The sequence below is a fragment of the Phascolarctos cinereus genome, unplaced genomic scaffold, assembly GCF_003287225.1.
Source record: "Phascolarctos cinereus isolate Bilbo 61053 unplaced genomic scaffold, phaCin_HiC Scaffold_4;HRSCAF=312, whole genome shotgun sequence".
Lineage (NCBI taxonomy): Eukaryota > Metazoa > Chordata > Mammalia > Diprotodontia > Phascolarctidae > Phascolarctos > Phascolarctos cinereus.
This window is the reverse complement of record NW_027555847.1, coordinates 459,769,101-459,789,441: the sequence shown is the minus strand read 5'-3', so window position 1 is coordinate 459,789,441 and position 20,341 is coordinate 459,769,101. Positions and strand designations below refer to the sequence as shown.

Sequence of the window (20,341 nt, the reverse complement as noted above, 5' to 3'; positions counted from 1 at the left end):
TCTTTTCAGTGACACACTTTTCCTCTTAGTTCTCGTAACTTACAGTAGCAAAATTCAATTTATTATTATTATTTTTAACCAAACTTTTCAAGATCATCCACTCAGGGTTTATATCAGCTATTACCAAATATAATCTCCTTCTCCTCCCACCCCAAGGAAATATTGAGAAACCTAAAATGGAGTTTGTGATTGAAATGTCTCCTCCACCACTTAAAGCCCACACTCCCTCTGTGCTGGCTTCATAAAAGAAATATTTTATGGTGACTAAGACTCTCCTTTAGTTATTGTTACACATAGAATAGCAGCTTTATCTACCATTTTATCCAATGTGATTTATTAGAAATGAAACTTTTTGGATTGGGGAAGGGGTCACATAATGTTTTGGTCTAGAAATCATGCAAAAATAGCAGTGAAAGTGATATTTGAGAAATATGTTTTCTTCTGTTACTCTCTGGAGGGTTAGAAAATGGGGGTGGGGGAGAAAGATGGATTAGCATGGTAGCATTGCATCTTTATGTTTTCGTGTTTTAGTACCTGTGTGAGATTTAGCATCTACTGTGTATACCCAGACACCACTCACCCTATCACCAAGTATTTTGTTCTTTTCTAGATTTTTATACTTTAAGCTATACAGACTACACACATTATTTAAACATATCTCCCCTCCCTGTCTAGTAATCATTTGAGAATTGCCAGATGAAATTGGAACAAAAACTAATGCAAAACACAAATGTTATTGTCTCAAGTGTCACCTCAGTTAAATCCTAACCTTTGTCTAGGTTGCCTTACTTTAAGAAATTTCCTTTTCCTCCAAAGTATTTCTCCTGTTGCATTAAGGCAAACAGGACCATTAGTTTCAATCTTGTTGTTTGCTGTGTCTGACACTTCATAACCCCATTTGGGATTTTTCTCGGCAAAGATGCTGGAGTAGTATGCCATTTCCTTCTCCAGATCATTTTACAAATGAGAAAACTGAGGCAAACAGAGTGAAGCGACTTACCCAAGGTCCACAGCTAGGAAGTGTCTGAGGCCAGTTTTGAACTCAGGAAGGTGAGTCTTCCTGACTCCAGGCCTGGCACTCTATTCACCGTGCCACCTAACTGCCCAGTTTTAATCTTACTTTTGCCTAAATCAGCCTTCCTAGAGCCCACATGGGAAACACACCGAAAACAAACCAGCTAGCACAAGTAGCTTTTTCTGGGAAACTGTTTATTTTTACCTATTCAGAAGACCAGTTAGTAAATTTGTGAAAAGATGACTTAATTTAGAGTAAGAAGACCTGGGCTTAAATCCTGTTTCTTTCCATTACTACCTATGTGAGTTTGGGCAAGTCACATGACCTCTCTAGATCTCAGTTTCCCATCCATAAAATGAAGAAGTGGGAGGAGGCTTCTAATTTCGCATGAAATTTAAAACCTGTTCTAATCCCAGGACACTCATTTCATGCTTCAGTCTCTATGAAGATGCTATTACATCCTCACTGAGACCAAAATTCTAACAAAGTTTCTAAGAAGTGAGCCTTATGTGGAGATCCTTAATATCAAAGAGTTCCTAAGCAGTAACAGGCTACTTATTGCTTGATCTCTCTGTCTCTGTCTCTCTCTCCCCTGTATTTTCTCAATTTTACTAAGTAAGCCATTCCCTTGTATTCATATATACACACTTGGCAGAGTACATTTCACGTACTTGATAGAGTAATAATGATTCTCTGTTCCCTCCTTCCCAAGATTACGTAGAAAATAAAGTGGCATATGAAAAGTAAAGGTGTTATTCAAATATATTGAATTTTATGTCAGAGAACCTGGGTTCAAATCTTTACTAGTTCTTTTTTTTTTAAATACTGTGTATACCTGAAAAATAATCCCCTCTTTAATGATTAATAAATGATTATTCTGCCATTGTTTGAAGACCTCCAGTGGAGACCACCCACAATCTCCCAAGGCAGACCATTCCACTTTAAATAACTCTAATTTATTAAGACATATTGATTTGCATCAAGCCTGAAACTGCTCTTCACCTTCCACCCATTGCTTCTAGTGTTGCCAATGTAAACCAATGAGAACTAGTCTCATTCATTTTCCATCTCTACTTGAAGATAGACTCAGTCCTCCCCTCCAGTCTTCAGTTTTACCTGAAAAGAGATGACCTTTGAGGTCCTTTCCGGCTCAAAATTCTGCAATCCTAGGAGGCAGCAGTATGCTCTTCTAATTTGCTTACATTATGCCATGATCTGTTTCCTAGCTCACCACTTCATATACAGGATGTGACTGACTCACAACATAGACTCAACAATTCTCTAGAATGTTTGTCAGATCTAAGCTATGCCAGTATCAGATAATTCAGTGTATTCCCAGATCACCTCTGTGTCTCTGCAGTGGCCTGAAGACAGGTAATCTATTAATGGATAACTTCGAGGTGGATTTGCCCACCTACGACAACCTACATTTGAGGAAGGCAGTTGAGGGTTGGAGAGTGGGAGGGGTAGTCCTCATCCTATTGAAAATTATTCGAAAGACTCCGTCCTTATGGCAAAAGATAATTTCAAACTGAATTTTATACATACGCCCTTTTAGTGTGGTGTAGGAAAGAAGACACTGGGATGCCCCTTGGGAGGGGTGGCTCCTTGTAATGATGATTTTAATGTTACTCATAAAAAAATAAAGTTATTTACATTTGCTAGTCATCATGAGGGCAACTTCTCCTTACAGCAGGATATCAGCCCTAAAGCAAAATGACAAAAACTTGACATGTAACAATGTAAACAAACCCAACCATTCTTCCCAGGCCACTGAAAAAGTTTTAAACAATATCTTATGCAAAGTTCTTTCCTCTGGATTAGATCTGAGTTCAAACCAACCACTGAATTTTACCCCAGGAAGTATTGGCACTAAGCTGCTTTCTTTAAAATAAAAGGGAATAATTTCCTTTTATAAATTAATTATGAGGGCATGACCATGGCCAGTGGGACAGTGCCTTGAAATTGGGCATCCAAAGATTTGGGCTTAAACCATCCTGGAGCAAATCACCTAGCTTTCTCATTCTCTACTTGAAATGAAAGGGGGGTTGTATAATGCCTGAGGTCTCTTTCAGCTCCAAATCATCTGGATCCATGGAGGAGGGGGGATGTTGACAGTAATGGGATCTACTCCAGTGCAGAAACTGGAAATGTTAAAAAAAAAAACAACAAAAAACTCTTCTAGCCATATTGGGGAAGCTAATAGGGACCTATTATGTGTTCCATGAAAGATTGTCCTTTAAAAGATAGAAAAAACACAGCTGCACCTATTGCATCACTACTGCAAAGGATAGAAGCTCTCAAGGGCTATCAACCAAATATATTATCAATCTGCTTTTTGTTTCTAAATGACATTATATTATAATACTGTTTGGCACCGGAGTGCAAATAACACTGTTTCTGGTGAGTTTATAGACAAACAGTGAATCTGGGTTTTTATCTCTACCCTAGTTACAAAATAGAGTATATTCCTGAAAGGCTTTAAAAACATCTTTTGATAAATCTTTGGGGGCAGTACTACTGATAATGTTACAGGAGATATGGGTTATGTCAGTCCAGGGCTGTGGTCTCTTTAGGTATTCCGAGAAAATCCCAAAGTCGAATTTAACTCCTGCCTAATTCTACCCTTGGGCCTCACCTCCCTGACTTTCCTAGTAATATCCCCATATTTTTCCAACTCTCCCGTTAGAAGGAGAGGAAGAAATAATTTTTAACTTACGAGAGCTTATTGTTAGCATTTCTTTGTCTCCCCCCCCCAAGAACACGTGTCTAAAGAATAATCCAATTAAATTGATTAGTCAGTCCCAGGATTTAAGCTGTAGTTCCACATAATCTGTTGGCTGTTGAAACATCTTTGGTGTCAGCTTCTGGTCTTCCTGAAACCACAAATGGCCACGTCTGCAATTAAAAACGGTGCAATACATTAGAATAAGAGCTAACTACCCACCTGTCCTCTCACAGTGCGAACTTGGGGGCACTTGGTGTTCTTGAAGTGGACGAGTAGAATGTGGACCATTCTAGAGCAGAGAATTGGCTTTTCTGGGAGGGACTTTCCGAAAAACTCATTTCAAACAGTGTAAGAGTAGGGTGGAAATCTATCTGCTCTGCCTTTTCCTTATTCCCCAGAAAGGCATCTTAAATAATCTGCGTAGGATCCAAGGGAAAGAAGAGATAATCAACTGGAAAGAGTCAGGTGGGGCAATTTGCAATGCAAGAGTTCTGCAGGATAGTGGATTGGGTTCTAACAGAGAATTAGACCGGAACTATTAAATCAGCCAAACATGAGGTCACTGGAAGTAGCATCGCACACAGTGTACAAAACAAAAAACGATGAGAGCATAACAATAATTTGGGTAGATTTTTGTGGGGGTGGTGGTTGTGGTGGTGGTGTAAGATCGACTCCCTCAATTTAGGGGAAATAAACTTCTCCAAGTCACAGGACTCCTGATCTTAACTTTAAAGGCAGGTCTAACTTGTCCTCTCTAAACCCCAGAAAACAACATTTCTGCAAGTCTCTCCCACTAGAACTAAGCATCCCCTCCCCTGCAGAGTGTGCTAGAAATCTAGGCACTGCTGGCAAAGGAAAACTTCAGTTTTGGGGTGGGGGGAGGGTAGTTGTTTTCTGCCCTCTTACCAGATTCACGGGATGCACGTAGCCGTTCTCGTATCTGTCTTCCTGCAGCAGCTGCCGGAGATGCGCTATATAGCTGGAGGCAAGTCTGAGTGTGTCCAGTTTGGAGAGTTTGGTATCAGGGGGGACCCAGGGCAGACTGGTCTTAAGCCTGGAGAAGGCTTTGCTCAGCACTCGCATCCTGGCCCTCTCTCTGGCGTTGGCCGCGTTTCTTTGAGATTGCTTGCATTCAGCAGATGAGCCCTTGGGCAGCAGAGACTTCTTGGTGCAGTTGCTACCGCCACCACTGCCGCTGCTACTGCAGCCTCCGCCGCCTCCCGCAGCTCCCCGGGTCCGTTTCCTCTTGCAGCTGCCGCTAGCTCCGCGGGCCGCCCCCAGGGTGCAAGTTTCCTCTTCTACGTCCTCTTCTTCATCCTCTTCTGCAGAGGAGTTGTCCGCGGAGGGGTAGAGCTCGCTGCTGCTGCCTCCCCGGCGAGGCTGCCGCTTGGAGGACGTCGGGGCTGGGTACGCCAGCTGCAGCCCACGCAGCTCCATGTCAGGCAGCTCCTCCGGGTCGCTCACAGAGCCAGTGGACATTGCGTCAGTCGAGCTCTCCCTTGAAGCCTCCAAGTCCCTCTTGACCTCCACTCCAGCCCAGCCAATCCTTTTCCTTCTCCACCTTCCCTCAAACGCTACACAGCAGGGAGGGCAGTCAACCCTCAAGGCGAAGACTGGGAGCCCTGACGCGGGTGCAGACGCGGACACCTTGGTCAAGACTGTGCGCTCCAGTGAGGGACTGAGCGCAACAAAGGGAAACTTGAAGCTTAGACAATCTAGCTCCGCTGAGATGTGCGGAGGGCTTCCTCTTTTGACAGGAGAATTTATCCACAGCTTTCGGAGCAAACCATAGGGGAGAAAGAAGAGGGGGATTGATAGGGTGGGGCTGGGGCGGGCAAGGGGTGGGGACCACTTTTCTATTAGCAAAAGGAGAGACTAGTGGGCGGGAACGCAGATCACTCTGGCCGCTCCCCCTACCCAGGGGTTGTCCCTTGGGGAAACTGTTAGAAACCAGGAGCAAGCTGTACTTTATCTTGGCCTCAGGGCTGAGAAAGTCTTCCAGTAAACCTTTCATTCAGCCCCTCTGGCTAGCTCTAATATTACAGCTGGCGCTAGAAAGCCCAGCTAGCCCAGGAGGGGAGCAGGGTGGGAAAAACTGTCTGAAGCCAAAATGTCTCTGGCCCAGAATCCCTGACCTTTATAGAGTCTGTCTTCCTTTGCCTTTTTCCAGCACTTTTAAAGCGAAGAGTCATCCCTATAAGTCCATTTTCAAGTTCTCTTAGGGGTGTCAAAAGACCTGACTGATAATAGTCTGACATTCACTAGCTCTGCATTTACCGGCAATCACTAAAACTCTTTCGACCTCAGTTTCCTTCTTGGTAAAATGAGGAAAAAAGTACTGGCACTGCAATTCTCACTGGCTTAATGTTAACTGTGAAAATTACTTCTGTAAGCCTTAAAGCGGTATATGGAGGTCTTATCAGTCGAGAAAAAACATGTACACACTGCTTACATGGAAGAGCATTAAACTTTGTTTTGAATTCCAGTTTTGTAGCTCTGTGATCTTGGACAATTAACTTCTCATTTTCTAGACCTGTGAGAAGGATGATGGAGAATGAAGGAGATGGTTTAATGATATCTAAAGCCTTTTTCCACTCTTAAATCCTGTGATCTATGAAACCTGAGCAGTATCTCTCCCTGTCCTTCCTCCCACCCCCAAATCGAGAATGTCTGGCTTATTTTCTTGATAGACGATACTAAGTTTTAGGACTGGAGGGCTTAGAAATAATTTAATCTAATGCCTTCATTTTAAAGATATGCAAATCATCAGAGAGGCTCAAGGTCATACATCAATAGTGATTGGGAGAGTGTAGTTTGTCTTTTCCTAAAGACATAAAGGCGTTTCATTTCTAAAATGCACAAAGCAGATGATCCTTTCAACCTATTCAGTGTGACCTTAGAGAGGATAAATAGAAAGATAGATAGACAGATAGACATAAAAACCATAACAATTTTTTCCAATTTTTTTTTTGAGCACCTGCTAGGTGCAGGACCCTTATCAACAAAAACACCCACCTGATTAAGAACCAAAGAGATGGATTTGCTTTCTTGTGTTTTCCCATAAGCAGACTCAATGTATCTTCCTTCCTTTGCAACAAGGTTCTATGTAAAACCAAGTAGAACATTGATTTACCAAATACAGTTAATGAATAAAGCACTGCTCTGGTACTTCCAATTTATCTTTGACTCAAATTTATCTTTTCTTATTTTCCTCAGTATATTCTGAAAACAAAAGGGAGGCGGATTCTGATTCATTTGGAGGAAGGACTTCTTAACCTTTAGGGATGTTCGAGAACAGAATAGTTGCCTCACAAAATAGTGAGTTCCCGTCGCTGGTGCTACTCAAGGGTGTCGGAAAGAACACTTGAGGGATGTTGTTCAGGAGGGTTAATGGATCAGGTAGTGTTTGGAACCTTTAACGTTCCATCCAATTTAGAGATTGTTAGATTCTCTTGAAGTAAAGTAGTGGACCTGGAAGCCAGGGAAACCTGGGAGACTAGAGACCTACCTTGATGGGTGGGTAACAAATTCTCGGTGCTGGAGCAATTGAACAAGTACCGACCTGCATTGGTGGAGAGAGTTTACTTATCACCCTGTAGTTCCCTATAGGGAAGAAATCAGGGGTCCAGCCTCTATCTCTATCTCCATCTATCTTTGGAAGGAAGAATGGTCTTGAATGTAGTGGAAGAGGAAAGCTACACTAAAGGTCAGCAGCCAAGGAAACCAAAGCTATCTACTTCTTCGTTGGCCCCCTAAAACTTCAAAAAATTAAAGAACAAATACACTCGATCTCCCAAGACTGAGTTGAAACGAACCGACAAAACGCTCAACAGGTGGAAAGCTCAATTGTGATCTCATCGATTAGATATCATTTCATCTTAAGCCTCTGGTGTCTCTTCCTCGATACCGCCTCGATTTTTCACGTTAGCAATTTTTGAGTTTCTGTTGCCTATAGCTTCCACGGCCTTTGATAGAATTCGGGCGGGCAGTGGGGTGGAGAATTGTTACCTCAGAGGGTTAGCTCAAGTAAAGGCGTCAGTCACCTGCCCTTCCTGCTAGGAAAAACTCGGCAAGGATACAGTTGTAACCAGAGCTCTTGGCTGGAAGCTGAGGCGCACACAACTAGCGCTTAGTCTGCTTGGGATCAGCAGGAGGGAGGGAGAAGGAGCGCACCGAGATTCCAGGAGATTGCTCAGCCCAGATATACTCATCGCCTAAGACTGCCCCGAAACTATCACTATAAATATATACAGAGTCTCACGCATTAGGCGCAGATATATAGGTTTTTAAATCTGGGTTGTTTATACAGGTGCGAAACGAAGTATTTTCCTTAAGAAAGATTAATGGAGGGGAGAGTGCTAGATTTTTCTAAACAGTCCCGAGAATGGTACCCAAGTTTAAACTCCGTACTAGCCATAGTCACTTTCTTGTTCTTGAAGAAATAGACTGACCCTAGCACACCCGGTGCATTTTTTCCCGCCACAGAATTCAACCTTTAAAAAAAAAAAAGAAAGCAGAGTAACGACTTTTCATTTTCACACATCTCCTTAAGTGAGCTACGTTTTCAGGTAAGTTAAAGAAAAGTTTGCCAATTGCATTTTGAGTGAGGTAAAAAAAAAAAAAAGAAACCCAGAAATCGGTAGTGTCCTTCCTTGGCTCTTGCTTTTCAGTACTACTGCTGATGCATTTAGAGAGAGCTTTGTGGTTTTCAATTGGCTTTCTCGCATTACCTCTTTTGCTCAGAAGCCTTTAGTGTATTCTTCCCGCTTACTTAAGGAATAAAGTTCCAACTCTGCCTCACAGCCCCAGCCTGCACAGTGGGACCTTCCTTCCAATTCACCAGCTCGTGCACTTATCTTGATTATTTTGGTCACATTTATTTATATATGTAGCAACTTCCTTACTTGTCTTCTTTATCCAAGAGGTCACAGCAAGGCATAGCGAATAAAGGGCCAGATCTCAAGTCCCAGAAGATGAAGTCTTGCTTCTGATACATTCTGCGGGTGTGACCAAGCAACTATCTAAACTTTTTAATGACTAATGGTCTTCATCAGTGTAGGGCCTTTGCTCTCTAGAATTCCCTATCTTGATCAAATTTCAGGTCTGGATTGTCCCTTCCCTCACTCAGTGCTTCACACACAACAGATAATTAATATACGTTCACTGAATTTAATTTGAATTCTACACAACCCTATGAAGTATGCAAGAATTACCTCTCCTTCTGTCCCCTTTCCTTTTAAATAGTCTCAGAGAGGTAATCAGGAAATAAGGAATATGGAGAGAACACTGGCTTCAGAGGTAGAGGAACCTAGTTGGAATCCTGACTCTGCCACATGTGTGACCTAGGAGGAGAGTCCTTGACCTCTGAGCCTCAATTCCTCACCAGTAAAACAGAGGTAGGGACTAGATGACTTCTAGGCTTCCTTGCAGCTCTAAATATATGATGCTCCTAAGAATTGAAGAAGGGACTAGAACCCAAACTCTTCCAGTAGCAGTTTCTGTACTTTCGATGTTCCATATGCAACATCCAGTTTTCAATAAAAGCAAATTAAATTTCACCAATACTGTTTGTCTCTGCTTTGCTGTAGTAATTCTTGAACACAGAGTTAGTGTCTTTTCCATACCAAACGTCTTCTCCCAGGGCATCTTCAACCATGCCAGGTATCAGTTGTCTTCAATAAGTATTACAGGTTTGAATGACTTAGTATGGATGGCATGAGTGAATTATATGGTTACTTTTCTCTCTTGCCTTTTTTTTTTTCAAATTCCCTTGCCCTTCCCAAGTCTCAATTTCCTCATCTGGAAAAGTGGAGACGATAATATTTGCACCACCTCCACTAGAGACCTGCCAGAGAGGGGAACATTTTGTACAACTGTAAGTGATGATACATGTGAGTTAGTGTCAGAACAGGAAAGAGGAAGTTTATTATCATGAATTGCTAAGATTACAGGTAATGACTGTTGATGAATGATTGCCAGATCATTGATTTAAGTTTCCATCTCTCTCTTCAGTATGCAGTTAGGTAATCTGAAAGGTACTTTAAATAGCTAGAGACATTATTGGGAGTGGGGGAAGTTTGTGATGTTTCAAACTGATGGTGGAACCTATTGCCAGCCACTAAGATGGGTATAGTCTTTATCCCATCCCCAAAGCTCTCATTTGAATTTTTAATCATTTCCTTCCTGAATGAAGGGAATAACTTGATCATACATTTCAAGCTCAAATAAACCTTAAAGGTCTTCTAGTCCCATCTCATATTACAGATGAAGAAATAGAGGTCCAGAGAGGTGAATAGACTTGCCTATGTCACAGAACTAGCAAATGTCAGAGGCAGGATAGCAACCCATATCTTCCAGACTACCCTAACTCTATCTCTTGTCTAATGAGCAGTTTATCTGAGCAGAAGAATGCCAAAAATAACCTCTGGGGATTTGCTTGTATAGCCTGGGGGTGGGGGTGGGGAAGAGACAAAACAACAAATAATAACACACACATACAAACACTCTTTCTCTTTATTGCAACTGTACGCTGTCCCTGGGAAAGAGCTCAGTTTCCCCTTGCCGAAAACAAACAAAAACAAAATACAACTTCACACATTTGATACTGTCATTAGCTGCAGAACCTGCAGAAGTTCATAATGGTGGAACATGCATATTCAAGAGATGGAAAAAATTAAAAGAGCTCTGGGCTTAGCATCAGGATATATCTGAATTCAAATCCTGATAAACTAGTTGTGTGACCCTGGGCAAGTCACTTCACCAGTTTAAGCCTCAGTTTCTTTATTAGTAACATAGAAATGATAATTTGGGAAGACCTACCTCAGAATTTTGGGGAGGATAAAGTGACAGCATATACATAAATCATAAGCACATTTAAAAAAATAATTAGCGGAATGTAAAACTTAGTTTTAAACCTGGAAGGTGGAAGGCACTTTAGACAACATTTAATGGAACTCTTTTACTTTATAGCTCGGGAAAGTGAGGCTCAGAGAAAGAAGAAATTAACCTGGGATTACATAGCTTCTCAGTTGCAGAGAGAAGACTGAATAGGGCAGTATGGTGGTGTAGTAGATAGAGCACCGGGCTTGGAATTAGCAAGACTCGTTATCAGGAGTTCAGATCCAGCCTCTGACACTAGCTGAGAGGATGCAAACTGTTTTTGCCTCAGTTTCCTCATCTGTAAAAATGAGCTGGAGAAGGAAATGACAAACCTTTCCCTTATCTTTGCCAAGAAAACCCCAAATGGGGTCATAAAGAGCCAGAAAGGACTACAAAGAATCAACAACTCGATTCACAGCCTTTTTCATTGTTAATCAAGGCTTCATTTGGATTCCAAGGGCAGGAAGAACAAACACTTGCCTAAGTCCCATCAATCGACCTCTGCTTCAAAGTTTTTCCTCTATTCAGAATGCCAAATAGCTTTGCAGGACAGAAGTTCAGGGAGAAAGAAGCTCCTGCCAGGAGAGTGCCTGGATTGCTGCAAAAATGGACAGATAGTTCAAAGCTAGATCAGTTCCATTTTGGAAGGAAGCAGCTGGAAACATCGAAGATCACGTCCTCTTTTGTCAACTCTCAAGTACACATTGTAACTAGAATTGAGGGAGGGCTTTGGCCCCATCTTGGCCTTGTGGGACTTTAGTACCAGTGTAAATGTAGGTAAAGAGCTTCTGGAAAAAGAGAAAATAAGATTGAAAGTTGAATAAAATGGGTGGGAGTATTAATGAGGGACGTGAGAGTGGCACAGGTCTGGATTTTTCTCTAGCTGATGAGGAAAAAAAAACATTCAGATAGGATCAACACCAGCTAAAGAGGTGCTGAAAAAAGAAAACTATATTCTAAGATAAGGAATACTGTCATTTTTCTTTTTATCGCCAGCTCTTTGAACGTGATGGGCACTTAGTACATATTTAGTGAATTGGAATGAATTTTGGCACTGAATTTTATCTCCTCTGGGAAGAGAACCCTCATCTAGGCACACGAACCCTGCTGAGAAAGCATTGCTTCTTGTTTAAATCACGCAGGCCATTAAGCACCGCCCAATAGACCTCTGTGTAAGGAAGTAAGAACAGAAGACGTGAGATTTCTGCCTTCTCCCGGAAATTATTTCTTAAGTAGTTATCCTTAAGAAAAATCAGAAAACCCTTTTAATGAAACTAAGGGGTCTGGTTTGGGGTAGGAAAAATGTAAGTAGCTGTTGGGATGGGGGAGGGGGGTTTTCCTTGCCTATTTCTATCCGTTAGGAATCATCACTCCTTCCTAGGCTGAAGACAGGATCCATTCTCTTTCAGGAAATGTTACCTCTTCAGTTCTATTGGTCACTTGGAAATACTCTGAATTAGATAAAGAATTCTTCCTTCCCCCGTAGCTGGTCCCTAGAAATTCTCAGTATTTAAACAAACACAACCTTTTGTCTTCTCAAAGATGAGATGCATCCGTTCAACTACAAGTGCGTAACCTAGGCGACAAAAGCTTTTCTTGTAGAGCCGGACTCCCCAGGCTCTCACTCTCCTTCGGGGGTGGTGAGTCCGCTCCAGGTACTCCCTCCCTCGCTTTCAGAGCGTTTTCCCCTGTGGAATAACAGAGCACAGGATCTAAATACCTCCTGGCGCCAGAAGAAAGTTCTCATGTAATAGATACCATTTGGTGTGAGAACACGGATTCAGCTCACTTTGTCAATCAGCCCCTTAACGAACTTTCTTCCCCCTCCTCTTTCTTAAAAAAAAAAAGAAAAAAGAAAAGAAAAGAATGTAAATATGTCCCCTTTCCTTCCCTTTTATATCCTGGATTTAGTTTTAGAATATGGATTCATCTGGATGCCCCGGAGAATGGGATAATCTTTTTTGGAAAAAAGCCTCACTCTGTCTTGGTGGTAGCTCTCTGACTTATTTGTACTCTTCTAGCCAATTAACTGGAATGATAACAGACTAGCAGCAGGCAGAAGGTTATATGTTACACTCCTTCTTGGGTTTCAGTCTCAAAGGAGAGTTTCCACAATAAGAAGGAAAAGATGAGACTAGATAACAAGTCACCATCCCTTTCAGGGTATCTTCATGCTTAACACCCTCTCTTTCCTTAGTAGTGCTATCTTGAGATCATGGTTGGAAGACTATATTAGTGCCAAAGTAAAGCAAATGGAACAGAAAAATCTCATTTTCAGAAGTAACTTTTGTCCTGTATCCACTACACAAATTTTCCTGCCACAGCCCCAAGGCACTTAACTAAAAACGTTGACAAGATAGAATGTTCTAGCGACTTTGGAAGAATTGCTCCCCCCAAGTTATGTGGTCTATGTGGAGAGTGAATTTTAGAGCCTGGCTAAGGCAAAAGATGATCTTACTTTGAAGGGAGGCCTAAAGGCTGCTGTTAATTTTCTATATTTTGGACTAGATTTGGTATCTAAAGCACAGATCTAATCAGACTTCAATGACTGTATGGAATCACTACATCAGTGCTTTCAAAAGCAGGAAGTGTTTTGGAGGGCCTTAGTTAGCACTGCCTTTGCCAAAATTAGGTTTTCCTGTGTCCTTCAGTACTGCACTTTCAGTTCTTATGATTCAATGTCCCATTTATAAATTTGTCTTCTTGTCTTTATAGAAAGTATTTAATGGCTAACAATCTCTCTTAATGCACTATGATTTCAAGTTGTCTGTCATCAGTGAAGGTTATTTCTAGATCTCCAAAGATCTCCTTTAGCTTCAAGATGACATTTGTTAATTTAAAACCAAGTTAGGCTTCTCTAGGCGTTCAGGTCTGACCATGTCACCCTCCTAACTCAGTAAATTCTAGTGGCTCCTTAGAGCCTAAAGTCTAGTGGCATCTTTAGAATCAAATATAAATTCTCTTGTCATTTAAAGCTCTTCCCAACCTGTCTCTACCCCACCCTCTTCAGCCTTATTACTTTCATACCCTTCTCTTTCACTCATGGTCCAGACATAATAACTTCTTTTCTGTTCCTTACATTCATGAGACTAAATCTCCCATCCCTGTGCTTTTGTCTGTTCCCTTTGTCTGGAGTGTTGTCTTTATTCACCCTCATCTCTTGGCATGCTTGATTTTCTTAAAGACTCAGCTCAAATGCATAATGCCCCCCCCAATTTCTAGTACTTTTCCCTCCAAAATTACTTGTTTTTAGCATTCTTTCCAGGGGATTCCCCACAACTTATACTCACATTGATGTTATATCCTTGGGAGGCTTAAGAAGGGAGTGTGATTACTACCACCATCGCCAAATTCAAAAGTATTCTATGCGTTTCTCCTCCTAAAACTATGGCTCACAAGACCCCACCAATATGCTTCCCTTTAATAGTAAGTTCTTAATAAATGTTTGTCAATTTCAACTGATTTATTAAAACAGCAAAGCAAGAGTCACAGCTCCACAACACTCTCTCCATAAACCTGGGGTGGACTCTTGAGCACAAATTTAAATACGCTGGGAAATTAAGTATACATGCAAGGAACACATATGGCTAAGGCAACTCCTGTCTTTCTAACTGTGGCACCTTGATGTGTTTATCTTATGATGTCCTCACAACAATGCTAACCCCCCCTCCCAATACACCGTCTCTTCTCACTGGCCAATGAGCAGGACTTTCCAATTCTATCCAGCTCTAAAGTTTGACTCTAAATAACCAGGCCTAATTCTCTTTTGAATCTAAAATGTTAGCTTTGTTCTCTGCTGTCTTGTTATTGTCTTTTGTATCTGTAGCATCTATCAGTGTCTGATATAGAATAAGTGCTTAATGATGCTTGTTAGCTGATTGATCATTGCTTGCTTCTTTTAGTTTGATAAAATAATTTGTTCAGTCCTATATGACACTTTAGGACCCCATTTGGGGTTTTCTTGGCAAAGATAGTGGAGTGGTTTGCCATTCTCCAGCTCATTTTACAGATGAAGAACCTGAGGCAAACAGGGTCAAGTGACTTGCCCTGGGTGATGTAGCTAGCAAGTGTCTGAGGCCAGATTTGAACTCAAGAAGATGAGTCTTTCTGATTACAAGCACAGTGCTCTATCTACCGCATGACCTAGCTACCAGTAAAATAATTTGCTTAGTCCCGCATTCATGGAATTTCAGAATTGGATAGGAATTCAGAGGCCATCTTGTTTCTGAACAAGAATCTACTCTACAACATCCTAGATTACTTGCCATCTAGTCTTTACTTGACTAGTCTTTAAGGAAGGAGATCCTGCTAACTTCCAAGGAGTCCATTCCACTTTGGAATAATTCTAATTGTTAGGGAATACAATTTCCTTTGCTTTGTTTTGTTTTTTCATCCAGCCTAAATATTCACTTTTGCCTAATCTGCTCATTTCTTTTAGTTGAACCACGAAGAATAAATCAGATCTCTCTTCCATACAGTAATCTTTTAGACACTTGAAGACAGAGCTTCATGTCCCCCCTCTCAAGTCGTCTCTTTTCCTGGCTAACCATCTCCATTCCTACAACCTGTTCGAATGAAGCATGATCTTGAGCCGGTTGACTGTCATGAGCATCCTTTTTGGAAAGTTCTTTTCTAAAATATAGTGCTTAGAATCAAATTATGCCGCAGAAGTGATCTCACCATGTCAGAGAATGGCAGGACTACTACCTCCTATATAGTGGGCACTGTGCTTCTTTTAATGTAACCTAAGAACCCATTATGATTCCTTGCAAAACTTGACACATCACCTAGCATAGAAATTGCATTCCATTAAAAACCTCAAGTACTTTTTCCATACAAGCTGCCATGTTTCCCAGTCACCCACTGTGCTCTACTTGTGAAGTCAATTTTTTGAACCCAAATATAGAAGTTTTTATTTTATTGTTAGAATTTTACCAGGTTAGATTTATCCCCATCAAAGATCATTTTGGCTTCTGACTCCGTCATCCAATGTGTTAGTTATTCCTTTAGGGTTTGCATCATTTATACATTTGATAAATATGATCTTCTGGGTCAGGATTAACTAACAGTGTGTCGATGGGATGAGATTGGATTGAGATGAGACACTTACAGACCATCTAAAATAAAACAAAAGGAGGTTTATTTAACAATAGTGTAGAAGGGACATTTAGCAAGGACATAACATTGATTCATTTGGGTACAGCTTTTTTTCTTTATTTACCATTGTTCCTCCTGATCAGAGAATGTGCCAGTTCTGAGGAGTCGCAGCCTCCCCCAGTGCTCATCTTTGTCTCTTGGGGAAACGGGAAACTACACTGGTGGTTTAAGCCTTAGTTTTCTGGATCAATTAAGTCTCAAGGACGTATTCATCACCTTTTAGGGAAAAATCTAGTCTAGACTAGAAGGTGGAGGCTTAATGGATGTTGCTCCTAGCAATTATAACATTTACCCAGGTAATTGAGAAATATCTTCAACAGTACAAATCCAAGCACAGGTCCTTAGGACACTTCACTAGAAGATGTCTTCCACGATGGCAGCCAGAACAGCAATGACTATTCTTTGGGCCTGGCCACTAAGTTCCAAATAAGATCTCTGCTGTTGAGGCAGCTCTGGACTAGAGAAGGGAGAGACTGGTAACATGAAGATTGTTTTGGAGACTACCACAGTAGTGATGGCAATGAGGAACTGAACTATGAGATAGAGGCTGTGTGAACTGAGAATAACTGTGGCTTGTCTCCTGGTCCAATGTTCTTAGCAATAGAGTGAATCAGAGTGGGTTGTTTTCATTTTGTTCTTTTTTTTTTAACAATAATAACAGTAATAACTATCATTTATAGTCTGTTTCAAAAATCTTTGATACTCTGTATAGTGTCAGAAAGTTATAAAAGAGCTTTATCCCTGTTATTTTATTTGATCCTGTAAAATATACAAGTATTAAACATATTAATTTTTTAAAGTCAATAAAAATGAGAATTGAAAAGGAAACAGTTGGGGAAAATGTTGTGCAGGTAGAATCCACACCACTTGGCAATTGATTAGATGTATTTAAGTGGAGGTTGGGTAAAGAGAAGTCAGGAGAGGAGTTGTAAAAGAAGCAGTCAAAGAAATAGGAAGGATAGTGAAGGGTCAAGGATGACCTCAAAGGTACAATCAGGATGACTGGGAAGATGGTGCTACCCTTAATAGAAATCAGCAAGGTTGGAGCAGGGGTGATTTAAAGATGTGAGGAAGATGAATTGCTTTGGACACATTGAGCTTGAGGTCAACAGAGCATCCAGACAGATTATATAGAGTCAGAAGAGAAGCAAACTGATGGTTTTCAACAGTGCACACCCTCAGAGTTATGCTTAGAACTTATGTTAGCAGTCACCCACAGGGAATCAATGTGTGAGTTCAAGTTCAGGTCAGGAAGCAATGTTCTGGAAGGGATGCTACACAGTAAAAATGGAAAGGAGAGAGGAGAGGCTAAAACTATTGTGGATATATAGCACTGACAAATATTGGCAGCCAGTTGAATGTTTGGAGCTAATGGGAGAAAGGAAAAGATCAATCTAAGTTTATGAGCCCAAGTGTGTATAAGGATGATGGTTTCATCAACAACAAAAAGGGAGAAATCAAAGAAAGGAGTAAGTTTGGAGTGGAGAAGTGGGTTCTTTTATGAAAATATTGAATATGATGGGTTTGTGGGACATTTGAGTGGAGAAATAAGGCAAGTGGTTGGAAATCCTGGACAGGAGTGATGGAGAGAAGTTCAGAGTAGAGATACAGGTGTGCAGTCATCTGAAAAGTACTAACTGAATTCATGGAAGCAGATGAGATCAGAAGGGGACTGTGTAAAGGGAAAGCAGAGAGGAGGGCAAGAGGGACACTTGTGCTTAAGGAGAGGGAGGATAAGGATGAGCCAAAAGAAGAGATGGAAAGAGAGAGGTCAAATAAGAGGAGATTCCATGAGAGTGAAGTGTCCTGGAAATAATGGGAGGAGATAATTTCAAAGAGGTTGGGGGTGGTGAATACTGTCAAAAGTAGCAGAAAATAAAAGTAGAATGACAGCAGAAGAAAATAAAAGTTCCTAGATTTAACAATAAAGTCATTAATGACCTCAGATTTGTTTCAGGAAAATATTGGGAATAGCAGCCAAATTCTAAAGGGCTGAGAAGTGAGTGTGTGATGAGGAAATGGAAGCAGCCAAGTTTAGTCTATTTTCTGGAAATTTGGCAGTGCATTGGAGGTGAAAGATGGGACATAATTTAAGGGGGTAGCAGGTACAAAGTGAGGCTTTTTCTAGGGTCTATTCTCATAGTCCTACTAGTAGAGAGTAAAAAGCATTGTACAAAGTGGTAATGATAATTTTGTGCATTCTATGTCACAGGGCTGTTGATGAGGATGCAATGAAATAACATTTTTAAAGGATAGGGAGCAGATCTTAGATTTCACTAGCATAGAGAATTCCTGAATGAAAAAATTCTCTACATTTGTACATGGCATCTCCTTCTCTGAGACTTATGGGAAATTTCCTGGAGCACTGGGTGGTTAATCAACTTAGAGTTACACAAGGAGGAATGTGACAGTCAGGACTTGAACCCAGAACACTTTGGCTTTCAGGTCATGGTTCCATTTGTGTCTGTCAATGTATTGAAAGTACTATATCCATGTCAGCCATTATTTTGGGACCAGGAAATCCAATAGAGATGGAGAGATTGAAGATGCCTAAGAATGAAGGGACATAGGAATGGAGGAGATTGGACAAGATGAGATGAAGGTAGATGGCTTAGCTTTGGCAAACAGGAAGTTTACCTCTTCTTTTGGGGCTGAAGTGAAGGGTAGAAGATGATTAAAGGCACCAATAGGTTTAGAGGAGTGGAAGAGAGGAGTTGGAGTAATTAATGTCAGATCTCATTCTTTTTGTCAAGAGAGTAGAATTCAATAAGCATGTGATATAAGTGAGATATATATATATATATAATATATATATATATATATATATATATATATATATATTGATCTATATCTAGTGATCTAAGAAAGGTGCAATCTCTGCCCTCAAGGAGCTCATGATCTAATGTGATTGTAGGGTGGTAAGAGAACTTGCTTCCTGCTTAGAGGCAGCTAGGTGGCGAAGTGGGTAGAGAACTAGGCCTGTAGCCAGGAAGACCTGAGTTCAAATCCAGTCTCAGATACTTACTAGCTGTGTGACCCTGGGCAAATCAATTCATCTCTCTCTGTCTTAGTGAGCTCAACTGTAAAATGAGGATAATAGTGGCACCCCATTCCCAGGGTTGTTATATAGATCAAGTAAATTAATATTTTTTAAATGTCTGGCACATAGTAGGTACTCCATAAGTACTTATTCCCTTCCACCTTTCTAAATGAAGGATGAGGGGCTAGAATAAGGAATATAAAAAAGAAAGATTTTGATCATACATCGTGGGGAATGTGATCATCAATAGATAGTTTAAAGGATTGTTATCCATCATTTTGGTTCTAGTTGAAGTTAGATATCACAAATTTATATTCAGTGTTATTTTAAGATTTATTTTTCAGATACATTTCAGTGCTTGGGAGTCAGAGAAGAAACTGGTGGAAGCAGTAACATGGGGTTGAGGATTATCAGGGTGGTAATGTAGGAATGTCAAGAATGTAAGGGATTCATGGGTGGAAAAGAAGGCATTAGTAAAGAGTCTGATCATACAGTCAATAATAAGAGGTGACATTTAGATACAGCTTTAAGGAATGCAAACCATTTGATTTTTCTTATCTCATTTGAGTGTTGCAACAGACCAATATCATAGGAACTATGGGTATTATCCTCATGTTACAGCTGAAAAAATTGAGGCTCAATGATGTTAGATGACTTGCCTCTGGTTACAGCTAGTAAAGGCAAGTTTTGAATGTAGATTTTTTTGGCTCCAAGTCCTGAACTCTGTCTGCTTCCCCATGTGACCTGCCAAAGGTTGAATGGGGAAGACAATGAGTCCAGGGTATGGTGGATAAACTGGGAGGAAATAAAGGAATTTTGGAGATTATAACAATAAAGGCCAAGAACAGAAGTGAAGAAGGTGGGAATGATGTGGAATTACTATTATTTTTAAATTCTGTGTTATTTAGAAAGTGATTTATTGATGATTTAGATTCTCCTCCAATATCTCCAGAGATGGGAAACCCAAAATATCCTAAGGTAACCTATTCACTTTTAATACCTCCAAGGACCTAAGAAATTTTTATTTATATTGACTTGAATTTGTCATCCTATAATTTCCTTCTATTTGTTATATTTTTTGCCTTCTTGTGTAAAGCAGAACACCTATCCATTTTGTTGCACATTATTGCTTTACAAATATTTGACAACACCTATCATATCTAGTTTTATGTGTTTTCTTTGAGTAAAATCTCTAGCTCCTTCACCTGATCTTTGTGTTATGTAATTTTTAGTTTCCATACCACCCTGGTCACCCTTTCCTCCATGTACTCAAGCTAGTCCATGCCCAAGGGTGTACTAGAAAATGTTTAACAACTGGCTCTCTGAAAATGAGATACATGTATGACATCCTTTTAAGTTTATCTGCATTATTAACATTTTTCCATTACTTTATTAAGTCTAGATTATTAACCAAGAATAATTGAAGCCCTGATTTGTGGTATTTGCCTGTTTCTGAGATGTAAATGCTCATATTGAACATTTAACAATTGGTTCTTAAAAGCTAGTTCAAGCTGGTTTCAGC

At 40.5% G+C, this 20,341-nt stretch overlaps 1 protein-coding gene across 1 annotated transcript; it reads right to left on the bottom strand.

The window, feature by feature from the left end:
- Positions 1 to 2,620: 2,620 nt before the first annotated feature.
- Positions 2,621 to 5,500, bottom strand: MSC (musculin). The gene is made up of 2 exons (XM_020971030.2): positions 4,650 to 5,500; positions 2,621 to 3,913 (listed from the first exon to the last, which is right to left on the bottom strand). The coding sequence occupies exons 1-2, from the start codon at positions 5,220 to 5,222 to the stop codon at positions 3,827 to 3,829; spliced, it is 660 nt and encodes a 219-aa protein (XP_020826689.1). The 5' UTR covers positions 5,223 to 5,500; the 3' UTR covers positions 2,621 to 3,826.
- Between the last annotated feature and the right edge of the window lie 14,841 nt (positions 5,501 to 20,341).